Raw genomic sequence first — 15116 nt, forward strand, 5'->3', positions numbered from 1 at the left:
ACCAGATGCCTTGACTTAAAAGAAGCAGTTGTAATGAATTCATGAACACATCCATGCATAACAGTTAATTAATAAAATGTCCTATTGTGCCAAGTTAACAAAAAAAGAGTTACGTTTCAAGTATGGCATTAAAGGATTCTATTCCCTAGCCTGCTGGTACAGTACAACAGAGAACAGCGCAACAGAGAACAAAACTGCTTTATCTTCTGCATGATAGCCCTTCAGGTATTTGAAGACAGCTATCACGACTCACTGTGGTCTTCTCTAGTTTGAATATACTCAATTCTTTCAACTGTGCCTCAAATAAACTGGAATTCTTATCCCTCAACATCTTGGCAACCATCCTCTAGAGATGCTGCAATTTGTCAATGTCTTTCTTAAAATTACAGCACCCAGAACTGGACATAGATGTGGCCTGAATAGTACGTAGTAGCTTTTCCCAACTTTGGGTTGCCAAATATTGTTGGACTTCAACTCCAATCATCACTGGTTCTGCTAGCTAGGAATGATGGGAGTTGCAGTCCAACAACATTTGGGGACCCAAGCTTGAGAAAGGCTGGTGTAGAGAATACAAGAGGGATTGCCTCAGAATCAGGATTATAGCAGACCTCAGGTGTCACATACAAGTAATAAAATGACTATTACAGTCAATTAAGATGAAAAGCTGCTAATGTTTAATCACTTTATCGCTTTGTTCCCTAATTTCAACCTTGGCCAACTGCATTCAAAGCATTCAGCAGCCCTTGTCTGCAAAACAAAGACAGCTGGCTCAGCATGCAATGCCTACTCAAGAGAAAAGCAACAGGCACACATACAATACTGGATTGTATCTGATTAAGTCAAACTCAGAGCAGACCCACTGAAATCAAAGGACTTAAGTTTATCACGTCCATTGATTTACTCTAAGTATGACTTTGCCAAACACAACCCTAACTTTTAATATAGGAAACTTATTATAAATGGGCTTGACCAGCTATAGGGTAAAGCATGTAATAACAAGAAGTAGAGGGTTGAAACAAAATAATTACAGGGAGCTATAACATATCTCACAAAGGAAAATGTTAAAACCATCACCTCTGATGAAGTTACTACATGTTTTCAAGTTCTAAATTCCACTGAAATCCCCAGGCCTTCCTTCCAAGTAAAAATGTTTGCAACTGAAAGATCAGTTTTCTATAGAGTCAGGTGGATCAGGTGATATTTTTCTGCCACATTTTAAGCTATTACTTTTTATCTACATACATGTTCACTTCACCGCACTGTGTTGTGTATGTAGGACTTTTCTGGGAATCAACATTAAACTGAGAATCAACAGACTGTTAGAATACATTTCCAAGAAGCTGATAAATACCTTATTAGCTTTTTCATAGTTATTCTCTAATGCTTTAAGAGTGTGTTTTGTGCTTGGGGAGGAAGCATACAGAAGTGTTTACTAGCGTGTTTTCCTTAAAGTTGTGTTCTGCTTTCTACATACTCAGATCCTACACACATATATTCCACAACAGGATGTTTATCTGAGGTAGGAAATATGCATTCCATCACAATTCTGTAATTAATTGTCACTGGAAAGTTTTAGTGGAGCGCGAGTGACATCACCAACACAGTATCAACAGGAAGAGGAGGAAGTGGTTTTTTGTTTTGTTCTTGTACCATTTGGCATGTCAGGGAGAATTAAAAAAAATAAAATTATACCTGCCAACTGACTCCATATACTTTGCATATCCTTATCAATAGAATTTCCCCTTAAATACCTTTAAGTGCCATAATTTGCAGATGTGATTTGCGACACTGATTGTTGGCCAAGGTGTCCACTGAATGAAAAGCACCCACAACCCATGATCTAAAGCTGCCTTTCTCAGCCTGTGGGTCCCCAGATGTTGTTGAACTACAACTCCCATCACCCCTAGCTAGCAAGGCCAGAGCTCAGGGATGATGGGAGTTGTAGTCCAACAACATCTGGGGACCCACAGGTTGAGGACTGCTGATCTAAAGGAAAACCCAGCTTTTTATCTCCTCATCATCCGTGGGAATAAGACTGCTCGGCAGACTAGTATTTTTTGGAAGTTAACTGGGAAAACTGCGGATGAATGATCTTGAACAACTATGGGGAGTAAACAAAATACCTATCCTAAAATGACAGCAAGTAGAATTATTTACTGTGGTTGCACAAGAGAGGAGAAGAGGAGAGGAAGCTCCAGGAATGGGCATTTTCAGTCTGGTGATAGCCACTGGCAAGAAAACCAACAACTGCTGGCTGTTTCCTGTGGGAAACTGAATTCTGGACTAAACAGGCCTTCGGCCTGATCCAGGAGGGCTCTTCTTGCGTTGCTAATTTGCTGCCTCTTCCCTTCCAGAAAACAACAAGAGCATTATTCTGATGAAATAATCTGTTATCACACAGCTACAGACCAAGGAGGAGGATGACAATTTGGTCTCAGCCTGAAGATGAAATACATAGCCACAGGCTGTCCTGAAAACCACTTCCAGAGGTCATAAACACACCATACATTTAAAGCACATGAATTCCTCTAAAGCTGTGGTTCCCAACGTGGGGCACAGGCCCCACAGGGGGGCAGTTTGATTTTCAAGGGGGGCAATTTGAGAATGAGTTAGACCAAGTTAATGGCCTTTTAGCTTCCTCCACGTAAACAGGAGTTCACTCTTTGAATAATAAGAATTATATGTCACGGGGGGGGGGGGGGTCAGGATTTTAGAGATGCTTAGGTATGGGGCATGGACAAGAAAAGGTGGGGAACTATATCCTTGGAGCTGTAGTTTGTTAAGGATGCTGGGAATTTTAGGTCTGTGAGGACCTAAAACTACAGTTCTCAGAATTCTTTGGGGAAAACCTATGAACTATTAAAGCAGTTCGAGGATTTGTGGGACTATTTAGTTTTTGGGTTTTATTGCAAGATTTTAAAAAATCTGCAAATCGCTCAATTATCTCTGGAGTGAAACAGATAAATTGGACAGGATTACAGCACCTGTATTGAGAAACAAGGGAAAACAATGCTGTCCTTCCTTGTCCTTATGCCAAAGGAAAACAACTTCACTGGTTCAACTCAAGGCCTGATTTGTACACCAGCAAGTAAATGACTGCAGTTCATGCCATATTGTTTACCATGAGGTACCAAAGGTCCATTTTTCTCTCAGTGTACCTGCTAGATCAATGCTGGCGCATACCAACTAACAACCATGTGGGAATGATTTGCAAAATCATTCTCTGCAGCGCTTGTCATACAGAGGAGTCAATTTTCTTATGTCTGTGAGAAGTTTTTTGTTTTGTTTTTAAACTTATTGCTATGGAGAAAAACAGCCAATCTTATTTCTCAAGCTTTTCAACCCACATGGTGACACACTCAATGAGCAGTCACATATTGTTTATGAACACGCAGGGTGAGCTTTTACCACAGAAGCAACAGCCATGAAGAGCAATTGAAAGCTTCCTCCAGGGGGAACCTATTTTCCATGCACCAAACTTGTAGGTCTGAGTCAAACATTGTGGTTCTTAAGAGAAGGCAACCAAAAAAAGGATTCCATGGGGGAACTGTAACATGTGTACGGTTACTTACCACCAGGGTGACCATATGAATAATCCCAGTTTACTGACCACATAGATCAGGCTGGATCCCTCCAGGGATCTACTCCCAACTTTTTGAGTGGTCTTCATACAGAAGCAGTAACATTTGAAGGGATTCTTATGGTGGCCATTTCATACATTGGATTTGGCAAAACACAACTCACCCTGATAATTAATATTTTCTATGGCAGCACAACCATGGAAGATCAGTCACTACCCGGTCTGAACTAGAGTTGCCGTATTTTCCGATTGATTTGCCTAAGATCCAGGACAAAGTGCCACCTTTCGGAAATCCCCCCTCCCCCAGACGTCAATTCCGCATTTGAAATCCCGGTAACGTTCAGATGTCTAGCAGCCCTAGTCTGAACGAATGACAAAGGGGAACCTACAAGAAACTAATGTATGAAAATTCTACCCCTCATCCCCACCTGGCAGCAGAAAGCAACTCCAGATTTACTCCAAATATAGAAGGGGTTCATTCATTTAAAGTGATTGTATAGAGTGGCGTTCGAAAAATGGAGGTATGTGCTATGCAGCTTGTGTTTTTGCATCTGCGAACCAACATCTTGTGACTTTCGGGACACAAGATGTGAATTATGGGACCATATGCAGAGAAGTGGAAAACTGTCATTATAGCTCTTATCTCTCTCTGCTAAAAATATATGGCACGAGTTTAGATATGGAACCACACTCACCTAGTGAGAAACACTACCCCTTGTCTCCCAAAGATCTTCTGAATTTCAACTATTGTGTCTAATGGAACACAGCTCACTAGATCACCCTGATAGCCTACTAGGATAAAATCCATATGAAGCTCAACTAGAGGAGCAAAAAAGCAAAAAGGAAAGAGAATAAGAAAATATAAGAACATATCTAAATCAAGTCATTGACATAAAAGGGCTACTTGGTTTTTTTTTTTTAATCAGAAACTTCATGGTGACAAAGACATAAAAGCCACAATTCAGTGAATTTTAGCATATGCAGACATCTATCAAATTATTCTTGCTTTCTTTGGAAACACAACCCAATTTTGCTAACATGTTATGAATATGTGCAACAGCAAGGATATTATCCCATAAATAAACACAGTCCATGCACTGAGTCAAACACAGGACTAAATGTGATTAAAGCCAGATTGAAATATGTAAGTAATTTAACTAAAGGATAAATGTTTCAAGTGCAATCCTATATATGGTTACTAAGAAGTCAACACCACTGAATTCAGTGGGACTCAATTCAGTACGTACGAAATTGTCTTAGGGTTCATCTTGGACCCACTTACCTGAGAACTCCATGTCACTTACTTCTAATAAATAAATAAATAAATAAATGCCAGAATTGCACTGTTAATTGTGTAGGGCACAGACAGGCGGTTTTTGCATCTTAGCGGGCGTTGTCCCAAGTTCAGTGAGTTACTTTTAGTTTGCTTAACACCTGACTGGAGAGCCAAAGATACCCTCCTAACCCTAAAAGATAAAATCTGCTAACTAGGAAGAGTTGAAGTTTCACTATTCTGTTTCAAATACGAAACAAAAACACATTATCAAGACAGAATCATTGCATGGACATGACTTCAAGCATGCCTTACAGTACTTGGGACTAAGTTTTACTGAAATAAATGGGATTTACTTCCAAGTAAACATGCCCAGGATTGAGGCATGTCAAAATTTAGCAGAAAGTACTAGTTATTTCATGTGATGTGGAGAAAGGATTAGAATTTACCTGAGAAAAATACCACCCGTATAAAGGAAGCCACTTTAACCCGTCTTTCAAAACATATCGAACATGTCCCAGAGCATTTTGCCTGACGGCCAACATATCTGCTATAATCCAGTCAACTGCAAAACAAACAAACAAAACTCAAACATTTATGTCCCTAGGCTAATGTCAAAATCCTTCCCAACATTATTTAATGCTCGTCTGGTGCTTATGAGCATGAAAGATGAACTGTGGTCAGTGGCAATGCAAGGTAAGTTCTTTCCACAATCATATTCCTATTACTCTCTAGTATTTTAGCACACATTTCTTCATTTTTTAAACAAAGCTTGTACTGTTTGCATAATACCACTACATAACTTTTAATCTCCTGCCAACACAGAATAGATGCATATCTTGAAGGATCTGGTGAGAAACACTGACTCAACAGACAACGAACCAGAAAACGAACCTTCATGTTAAGTAAAGGTAAAGGTAAAGGTACCCCTGCCTGTACGGGCCAGTCTTGACAGACTCTAGGGTTGTGCACTCATCTCACTCTAGAGGCCGGGAGCCAGCGCTGTCCGCAGACACTTCCGGGTCACGTGGCCAGCGTGACAAGCTGCATCTGGCGAGCCAGCACCAGCGCAGCACACAGAACGCCGTTTATCTTACCGCTAGTAAGCGGTCCCTATTTATCTACTTGCTTTCGAACTGCTAGGTTGGCAGGCGCTGGGACCGAGCGACAGGAGAACCCCACCGCGGGGATTCGAATCGCCGACCTTTTGATCGGCAAGTCCTAGGCACTGAGGCTTTTACCCACAGCGCCACCCGCGTCCCCTCATGTTAAGTAGTGTGCCCTTAAAACCAGAATCAGAAGAACTAGAATTAATGGGACTTCTTGAAATCACCCCCCAGTATTTCCAGTTCCAGTATTTACCACATTTTTTCATGTATAATGCGCCCCCATGTATAAGACGACCCCTATTTTGGGGGGACTCCAAATTTACAAAAGAGTTGAGAGTTGCTGAGCTTTTTTTGGGGGGGGGGATTGCTGAGAATCGCTCAAACATTAATTTATAATTTTAAAAATTGTCTTATACACGGAAAAGTGGCGTAATATAATTTGCCAATCAGCAAAAGTTCAAAACAGATATTAAGACACTTGGCAAAAAATGAGCAGCACACAATTAAAACTGAACACTGTACGCAGATTTCCAGTGGAAATCACTTTTGCTCATGAAAGGCAGAACCCAACCCCCCCCCCCCATTTTTCACCAATCCTACTGCATCCCTCTGGAGCATTACAATACCTTCTTCCATTGGTTCCTCCCAAGCTTAGGGGTGGCATTTCAGTGGACTGCCATTAGCAGGACTGGAAAAAGCCAATGGGTGTCTTGCTCTGTGCAAGAGCCGCCATTGGATACAACTGTTTGTGTTGGTTCAAAAGCACTTCCAAATTCGGGGCACCTTGTTAGGAAGCATGTGGGGGCTGTTTTGCAAAGAAACAGCTTAAAAGACCCATTATCCTGCTCATCTATCAGGATCATACCGTGTATTTTTGTTTATTTAATCTTAACATGCAATCCCAAGTATCTATATCTAGAGAATTTCATTCTCAGTGGTTATATTAACACTTTTTGTTTTTGCTTTTAATAATTATTTAATTAAAAAACTCTTACAGGTAAGGAAATTGCATACAAACCTGTACACTGATGATTTGATATATATACCACATTCTCCTTATTTTTTGGCAGATCGCCATACAGAATTATCTAGGAAAGAAAAAAGGTACTTGATTTAACAGCCTGAAGAACACCAACAAAAGCTAGGATCAAACTTTATTTTATTTAAACCCTTGAGAGAGAAGATTTAACAATTCCCACATTATGACAGGACTACCTTTTCACTTTCTTTCACCTTGATGCCCCAAATTAATCGACCCATGACTTTACGGCCCTTTGTTTAGATTATTATTTTATTTTGTTAGCTGCTGCTTGATCAAGGGAAGTAATAGTGCCACTGTATTCTGCTCTGGTCAGACCTCACCTGGAGTACTGTGTCCAGTTCTGGGCACCACAGTTCAAGGACACTGACAAACTGGAACGTGTTCAGAGGAGGGCAACCAAAATGGTCAAAGGCCTGGAAACGATGCCTTATGAGGAACGGCTAAGGGAGCTGGGCATGTTTAGCCTGGAGAAGATGAGGTTAAGGGGTGATATGATAGCCATGTTCAAATATATAAAAGGATGTCACATAGAGGAGGGAGAAAGGTTGTTTTCTGCTGCTCCAGAGAAGTGGACACGGAGCAATGGATCCAAACTACAAGAAAGAAGATTGCACCTAAATATTAGGAAGAACTTCCTGACAGTAAGAGCTGTTCAACAGTGGAATTTGCTGCCAAGGAGTGTGGTGGAGTCTCCTTCTTTGGAGGTCTTTAAGCAGAGGCTTGACAACCATATGTCAGGAGTGCTCTGATGGTGTTTCTTGCTTGGCAGGGGGTTGGACTCGATGGCCCTTGTGGTCTCTTCCAACTCTATGATTCTATGATTCTGTAGCACTTTACTGAAGTCAGAATGACCATGTATAACAAGCGTTCACCTGAGACTATGAAACTGAAGGGATGTACAACTAAATTGGCTTATAAAAGTGTACTCTTACATGCAATCATTCTTTTACGATGAGAGGAGAGAGAAAAAGTTTATCCTGCAAAATCATGACATGTTCATGCTAGTGCAGTTCAGGTAAAGTCTTAATACTGATTTGATTCATAGTATTTCTAAGCTGCTATTTATTCCAGTGAATCTCAAAGCAGCTTACAAAAAAAAAAAAAAAATACAATTACAGCAAAAGTCATATGCAATACCCATTGAAGCAACAGTAAAAAGATGGAAGCAGACATTGTCTTAAGTGTTTCTATATAACAATCAGTAACTAATCAGTTCAAGAACCAACATGTGAAAATAATGGAATTATTTCATGTGAGGGCATGTATTATGCTTTAAACAGAGACCCAGCTTCCATCTTTGAAATCCCTTTTAAAAGATGGAAACCCCTTTAGCACACTCTCCCAATCTTCCTGTGGAATTAGTAGCATACATGTATGCATATTTATGAAGCAAACACGATCCAAATATGTAAAATATATTTTTCTTAACACAACCTGATTGAGGTAGGGTACACAAGTGAGAGAGGGTTGGGTTTTTATTTGACTATCAGCATAAAGATAGAAGTGGCAGGGGAGGAAACAGGAAAACATTAGCTCATGAATGAAGAGAAAGTGATGAAAGTACTTTAAGCACAAAACTGAAAAGGTTAACAGGATGCAGAAGTCTTTGACCTCTAGATGACGAGTTTAGTCAAGCATACTCAATGAAAGGACCATCTAACATCAGTTTGGTACCCTTAGTTTGAAACATCTGCTTGCTGCCAACAGTGCTGAAATGAACAGTTGATCTTGAAAACATTTGCCTAAATACAATTGGCCAACTACAGGCTTCCTTGGAACTGGCTTCTAAACTGGCATGTCCAAAGATCAGGATACTGCCATCCCATTTAGCATTCATCTCAAAAGATTTTTGTTTGCTTGTTTGTTTAAATGTATTGTATTATTATTTTATTTTTATGTATTTCTTAAATTAATATAGTGCCCTTCATCCAAAGATCACAGGGCGATTTACAAAAACATAAAAATATATAAAATAATAATAATAATAATAAACAGAAACAATATCCCTGGGCCCCAGCCCAATTTAAGATTTAATTAGATGTTAGATTTAATTAGATGTTTAATTAGCCAAAGGCCTGCGGGAAGAGGAATGTTTTTCCCTGGCGTCTAAAGATATATAATGAAAGTGCCAGGCGAGCTTCCACAAGCAGGGAAACACTGCAGAAAAGGCCCATTCTCATGTTGTTACGCTTTGGGCCTCTTCTGGAGGCACACAAGTAAAGGGCCTCAGGTGATGATTGCAGGGTCCTTGTCGGTTTATATGGGGAGAGGCGATCCTTGAGGTTCGGCCCTCAGATGTTTTGGCAGCCAAAAAAAGTTATCACTTCCAGATCTCCAATGAAACTACATGCACTTGCCCTAAAGATACCCTGTCAAATCTCTTATTTTTAAAAGCCAAGGTTGACAACCGCCAAGGTTGGCAGGATTTAATCTTGGAAGGCTCGGACTCTGCTGGGGTAGAAGAGTCTGCTCCTCCCCTTTAACCCTAGAGAGGTGGAGGTTTTGCTGGAAAAAGGCAAAGGTTGCCAATACAGATACTGTTTGTTCACCTGGTCACCTACCAACGTGGGTAAACAGTGGCCTTTGCAAAAGAGCACCAGCAATCCTCATTCAACTGCCCTCCCTCTGTGCTAAGAATAGAGCCCTGCCCAGGCATGGAGGTGGAAAGGAAGAGCTGACTGTTGCTCCTTGCTACCTCTGCTCATTTCTCACCTGCTTGCTTGCCAGCCTCTCTAGGTTGTGCAACCTGGAACTGGGTTCAACAGGCAGAGATTCCTCCCTGCTCTACCACCCACAGAGAGCGGAGAGCAAGTCGAGGCAGGGCTGTTCCTTACAGCTACCTCTCTTCCTCGATCACTCACCCTCCGAGTGATGTACTAGCCAGAAAGGAACGGCAGAAGTGCACCGTCACAATGGGACAGCAGCAAAGGCTGGGTGCATCAGACTGAACGTGCCACTCAAAGGGGTATGGCAGATAAGCTATGGTGGAGAGGCAGACACTGCTAGGAGCAGCCACCGCCTCTGGTAGATCACCTCTTTCTGGGAACCAGAGTTACAAGCAAGACTAGACCAACTGTGCCACCTTTGTTATTTATATGCCGCCCATCTGACTGGGTTAGCCCAGCCACTCCAGGCAGCTCCCAACAAAAAAACACCAAACATTAAAAGCTTCCCTATACGCCTTCAGATGCCCTCTGAAAGTCAGATACAGTGGTACCTTGGGTTAAGTACTTAATTCGTCCTGGAGGTCCGTTCTTAACCTGAAGCACCACTTTAGCTAATGGGGCCTCCTGCTGCCACCGTGCAATTTCTGTTCTCGTCCTGAAGCAAAGTTCTTAACCCGAGGTACTATTTCTGGGTTAGCGGAGTCTGTAACCTGAAGCGCATGTAACCTGAGGTACCACTGTAGTTGTTTATTTCCTTGACATCTGGTGGGAAGGCGTTCCACAGGTCGAATGTGACTACCAATCAGGGTCCCTCTCCCCCCACCCTCCCGGAAGGAAACTGCTGGCTCCCCAGTGCAAATTAGGCTTGCTGTGCACAACCTTAACTGTGCTGTACTCAACCTAGGTGTTATCAGCATCGAGGAAGTAGGCAGAGCCCCAGCGCTGACAGGGAAGGATCGCTCCCACCTGCGAGGCCACCCAGAGCCTGGGAAGGTGAGCAAACCGAGGGGGCAACCCCTTCTCTGCTGGGAAGAGGGAGAGGGAGAGAGAGCGCAGCGAGGAAGGCGCAGCCCCTGCCTCCGCTCGCCCACCTGTAGCCCAGTTGCCCGAGTCCCTCTCCGGCTTGGCATCCAGAGATGCGAGGTGGTGGAGAAGTAGGGGGAGAAAGGTGACGTGGGGGGTGGGTTCCTATCTCCCCAGCCCCCCCCCTAAGGAGGCGTGGCGCCTCCGCCAGCCCCCCCCCCCGCCCCCAGCAGCAGCCGCCCTGACCTGCACGCCGGTGTAGTTCTCGAAGAAGAAGAGCACCATGCTCTGGTAGAGGGTGTACAGCCGGTCATCCACCTGGTGGTAGACGCGCGCGGGGAGCAGCGTGGAGAGCAGGCGCCAGGCGCCCCAGGCCAGCACGTAGGTGGGCGCGGTGCCCATCATCAGGGCGGTGGGCAGCACGTAGCGCATGGAGTAGGTGTGCAGAACCAGCGACAGCAGCATCTTCCCGGCCAGAGTTGGGCTGACTTTAAAAAAAGGGAGGGAGAAAGAAAGAAGAAATGAAGATGCGGCTCCTGGGCTTCGCGACGCCGCTAGCACATGAAGGAGGAGGAGGAGGAGGAGGAGGCGCCTCTTCTCACGCCTCGCAGCCTGCAGGCGCCGCCGCCGCCGCCGCCGAGGGGGAGGAGGAAGAGGAGGGCTCCGCAGCTCGGCCGCATGGCCCGCGGGTGGCCCAGGCAGGAAGCAGCCTGGGAGGGCGCAGCGGAGAAGCCAGGAGCAGCCAGCACCGGCAGCTCCTCCTCCGGCTGGGGAAGCGCACGCGAAGCCCTCACCTGCCCGCCCCCCCCCCCCGTGCCTCTTGGCCCCGCACCGAGGAGGAGAAGGGCGCCGGCGACGAGGCAGCTCCGCCTCCGCTTCGCCGGAGACTTCCGGGGGTTGGCCAAGGCTTGCTCCGCCCGCCTGCCCGGAGGAGGCGAGCCTCTCCCCGCCTCGCTCTCGCTTCTCGCCTCTCGTGCCCGCCAGGGAAAAGGCGCGCGTAAAGGCGCCCGTAGGGCTTAGCTCATTATCTTTTTTAATTGCTCCTCCTGTCAATGTTTTGCAGATTCCAAACGCCGCATTAATTCGTTAGTCTTTTTTTGCTGTTAAGCGCGCCGGAATTACTTATAAGCTAAGCAAGCCAAAGCTTAGGGCCCCACTCTCTTGGGGACCCCAAACTTTTTAAAAGAAAAAACAAAACTGGATGTACCAATTTCCAAAATATAAGATAGAAAACAAATAAAGTAAAACCTACATACGGCAACAGTGTTTTGTGTTGTGTAGGCTCCTAGGATGTAAGCAATGGGCTCCACCTGCTCCCTAAAATATCACTGGTTTGCTCATTTCTATATATAGGGTGGCACTGTTCGAAAGCACGTCAAAGTGCAAGTAGATAAATAGGTACGGCTCTGACGGGAAGGTAAACGGTCTTTCCATGCGCTGCTCTGGTTCGCCAGAAGCAGCTTAGTCATGCTGGCCACATGACCCTGAAGCTGTACACCGGCTCCCTCGGCCAATAAAGCGAGATGAGCACCGCAACCCCAGAGTCGGCCACGACTAGACCTAATGGTCAGGGGTCCCTTTACCTTTACCTTTATATATAGGGTGCCTACATTCTGCATGGACTGGTTGCATGGCAACATGTGCAAATGGCTTTAGATACTTATTAGCTTCATAAATTGCCATATAGCATATATTCAACACAAAAACAGTGACGATTTGTTGTTGACAAAGGACAGCTGGACATATAAAGGGCCCCATTACCTTCAGTAGCTTAGGCCTCATCAAACCTAAATCCGGCCCTTTGTTTAGATTATTATTATTATTATTATTATTTTATTTTGTTAGTTGCTGCTTCGTTAACAGTGCGTTTATACACCACATTTCAATAAAAGAATAGAAATGGTTTATGGAATATTGACAGATGAATTGTAAACGTAAAAGAACATTGGCAGGATTATTGTAATAACCTACATTTTTATAAGGGTATATATTTAAAGTAGATTAATAAATGAGCAAATTAAGTTAATTTGGATATGTGGAAGATATTAAAAAATAAACTTAAGGAACTGCAGAAAGAGAGGGAAGGAAGTCAAGTTTTATTAAGATAAAATCAGCAGTGTCGTTAATCTTGAGTGATGTAAAAGTGGAGAACTGAATAAAATGGTTATAGTAAAATATTGCAGGAACAAAAGACAAACAGAATGAACCGTGGAAGGAGAAGGAGGGAGGTTGTTGGATATTTAACAGTATGTAAAATGTTTATTTTGAGATGTATAATTGAAAATTTAATAAACATTATATAGAGAGAGAGGGGGGGGGAGGAACAGCTATAAGCTGCACTGAGTCCACAGAATAGATCAGGATATAAATGCAAGAAATGATAAGGGACTTGATTATGTGCTTACTATCCATGGACTGTAAGTTGGTATTGCAAACACTAATGGTGCTGTAAAGCTCACATAGATGTCTCATTTGGCCGAGCACTTGCAAAAACCATTTGCTGTGGACAGAATGTTGGTTTTTCTACAGAGGAGACCTGTGTTTTTAAGTTTGCCCTTGGCCATAAAGCTTAATGGGTAATGTTGGGGAGGGATAATAGTAAAGCACATACTTTGGATGCAAAAGGTCCCATGTTCGGACCCTGTCACCTCAAGTTAAAAGGACCGGATAGCAAGTGGTGTGAAGGATCTACACATCAACAAGGCTATGAGGCTAAATTGGGGAAACGCTCAAATACACTGTCCTGCAGTCCTTTGTGGAAGCGCTGCATAAGATAGATGAATCAGTCATGCAAGAGAAAAATTCAGGAAATGTCCTGACAAGGACACTGCTGACAGACAGTTGCTTGGATTGTAGTAGTTTTGATAGTCTCAGTTGTGTAGACCAGGGATGGGATTGGCATTCAAAATCTCACTGGCCAATGCTGAGGATGATGGGAGATGTAGCCCATCAGTATCTGGGACACTATGGGTCACTCATCCCTCGTGTAGACTGAAGCTTCTAGAAGCAATTGTACCATGGCGCCACTTTTTGCCTTGCTATTATAGACCAGCGCGGCATTTCTCTCTCATAATTTCCTTACCTTTTATTTTCCCTCATAAGAGCTCAAGATAAATTAGAATACCAACTGTAAGTATCCCCCCCCCCAAGTCATGCAAGGTAGGAGAGAGATTTGCGCATGGTGATCCAAGGTATCTATACTGGAGATCCATAACTCGACAGGAGTTTGAACTTAGGTTTCATTTTCTGGCAGGTTTAAAAAGGTAAAGGTAAAGGGACCCCTGATCATTAGGTCCAGTCGTGACTGACTCTGGGGTTGCGGCGCTCATCTCGCTTTATTGGCCGAGGGAGCCAGTGTACAGCTTCCGGGTCATGTGGCCAACATGACTAAGCTGCTTCTGGCGAACCAGAGCAGTGCACAGAAACGCCGTTTACCTTCCCGCCGGAGCAGTACCTATTTATCTACTTGCACTTCGTGCTTTCAAACTGCTAGGTTGGCAGGAGCAGGGACCGAGCAACAGGAATTCACCCCGTCGCGGGGATTCGAACTGCCGACCGTCTGATCAGCAAGTCCTAGGCTCTGTGGTTTAACCCACAGCATTTACGGTGCCATTAACAAGCTGAGAGACAGGCATAAACTCAACAGATAAAGCATTCTGCTTTGCCTCCTTTCCACTCCAGCAACTGTATTCTGGCATATAGGATTTTTTTTTTTTTTTTAATTATTATCCAACATTCATTGCTGGACCAAGCATGGGAAGCTGCTCTGGGAATGCACTCTGTTTATGGTGTAATGTTTAGAAGCACATACTGTACTTTAGGCTACTGTATAGAGATGGTAACAAAAAGGAACAATTCTACTATGCCTCAGCACTTTTTGTCCTTCTTTGTCTCAAAAGAGCAAGCCTGTATTCAAAATGCTATGCTCCTATAAAAGGGACTGACTCAAGGTTCAGCACATGTGGCTGTTTTCTTATCTCTTGCCAGGGACACAGGTGCATCGGGAAGTTTTTAAACATTTGACGTTTTATTATGTTTTTGTATTCTTCTGGAAGCCACCCAGAGTGGCTGGGGAAACCCAGCCAGATGGGCGGGGTATAAATAATAAAATTATTGTTGTTGTTACTGTTATTATATTGTTCCAAGTTGTGGGGAAATCTAAAATACCAGACTACCATGAAGACTAGAAAATGTGATTTCAGGTGTGGAATTAGGAGGAAAATTGGAAGCATCTGTTCATGTTTGAAATGGGTACCAGGAGCTCCATCATTTCCTGCAAGAACCTGTGGGCATGAGCGCAAGAGCACTCTCCCCTCCCATGGTTTCCAGCAACTGGTACAGTGGTACCTCAGGTTACATACGCTTCAGGTTACACACTCCGCTAACCCAGAAATAGTACCTCAGGTTAAGAACTTTGCTTCAG

The 15116-nt window shown here is 43.6% G+C and overlaps 1 protein-coding gene across 2 annotated transcripts in view; it reads right to left on the reverse strand.

Moving 5' to 3' along the window:
- AGPAT5 (1-acylglycerol-3-phosphate O-acyltransferase 5) overlaps positions 1-11586 on the reverse strand; it is a 30941-nt gene extending 19355 nt beyond the window's left edge. The window contains exons 1-4 of one of the 2 annotated variants that reach the window (XM_081857326.1): positions 11488-11586; positions 10940-11177; positions 6981-7050; positions 5303-5418 (exon numbers count right to left, since the gene is read on the reverse strand). In XM_081857326.1, the coding sequence (XP_081713452.1) occupies positions 5303-5418; positions 6981-7050; positions 10940-11158 (405 nt within the window). In that variant the 5' untranslated portion in view covers positions 11159-11177; positions 11488-11586. Of the gene's footprint in view, positions 1-5302; positions 5419-6980; positions 7051-10939; positions 11463-11487 lie in introns of those variants that run through there. The other variant, XM_081857325.1, reaches the window with a different exon arrangement.
- Positions 11587-15116: the final 3530 nt, after the last annotated feature.

Source organism: Podarcis erhardii, assembly GCF_964252035.2.
Source record: "Podarcis erhardii genome assembly, chromosome: 3".
NCBI classification, from domain to species: Eukaryota; Metazoa; Chordata; class Lepidosauria; order Squamata; family Lacertidae; genus Podarcis; species Podarcis erhardii.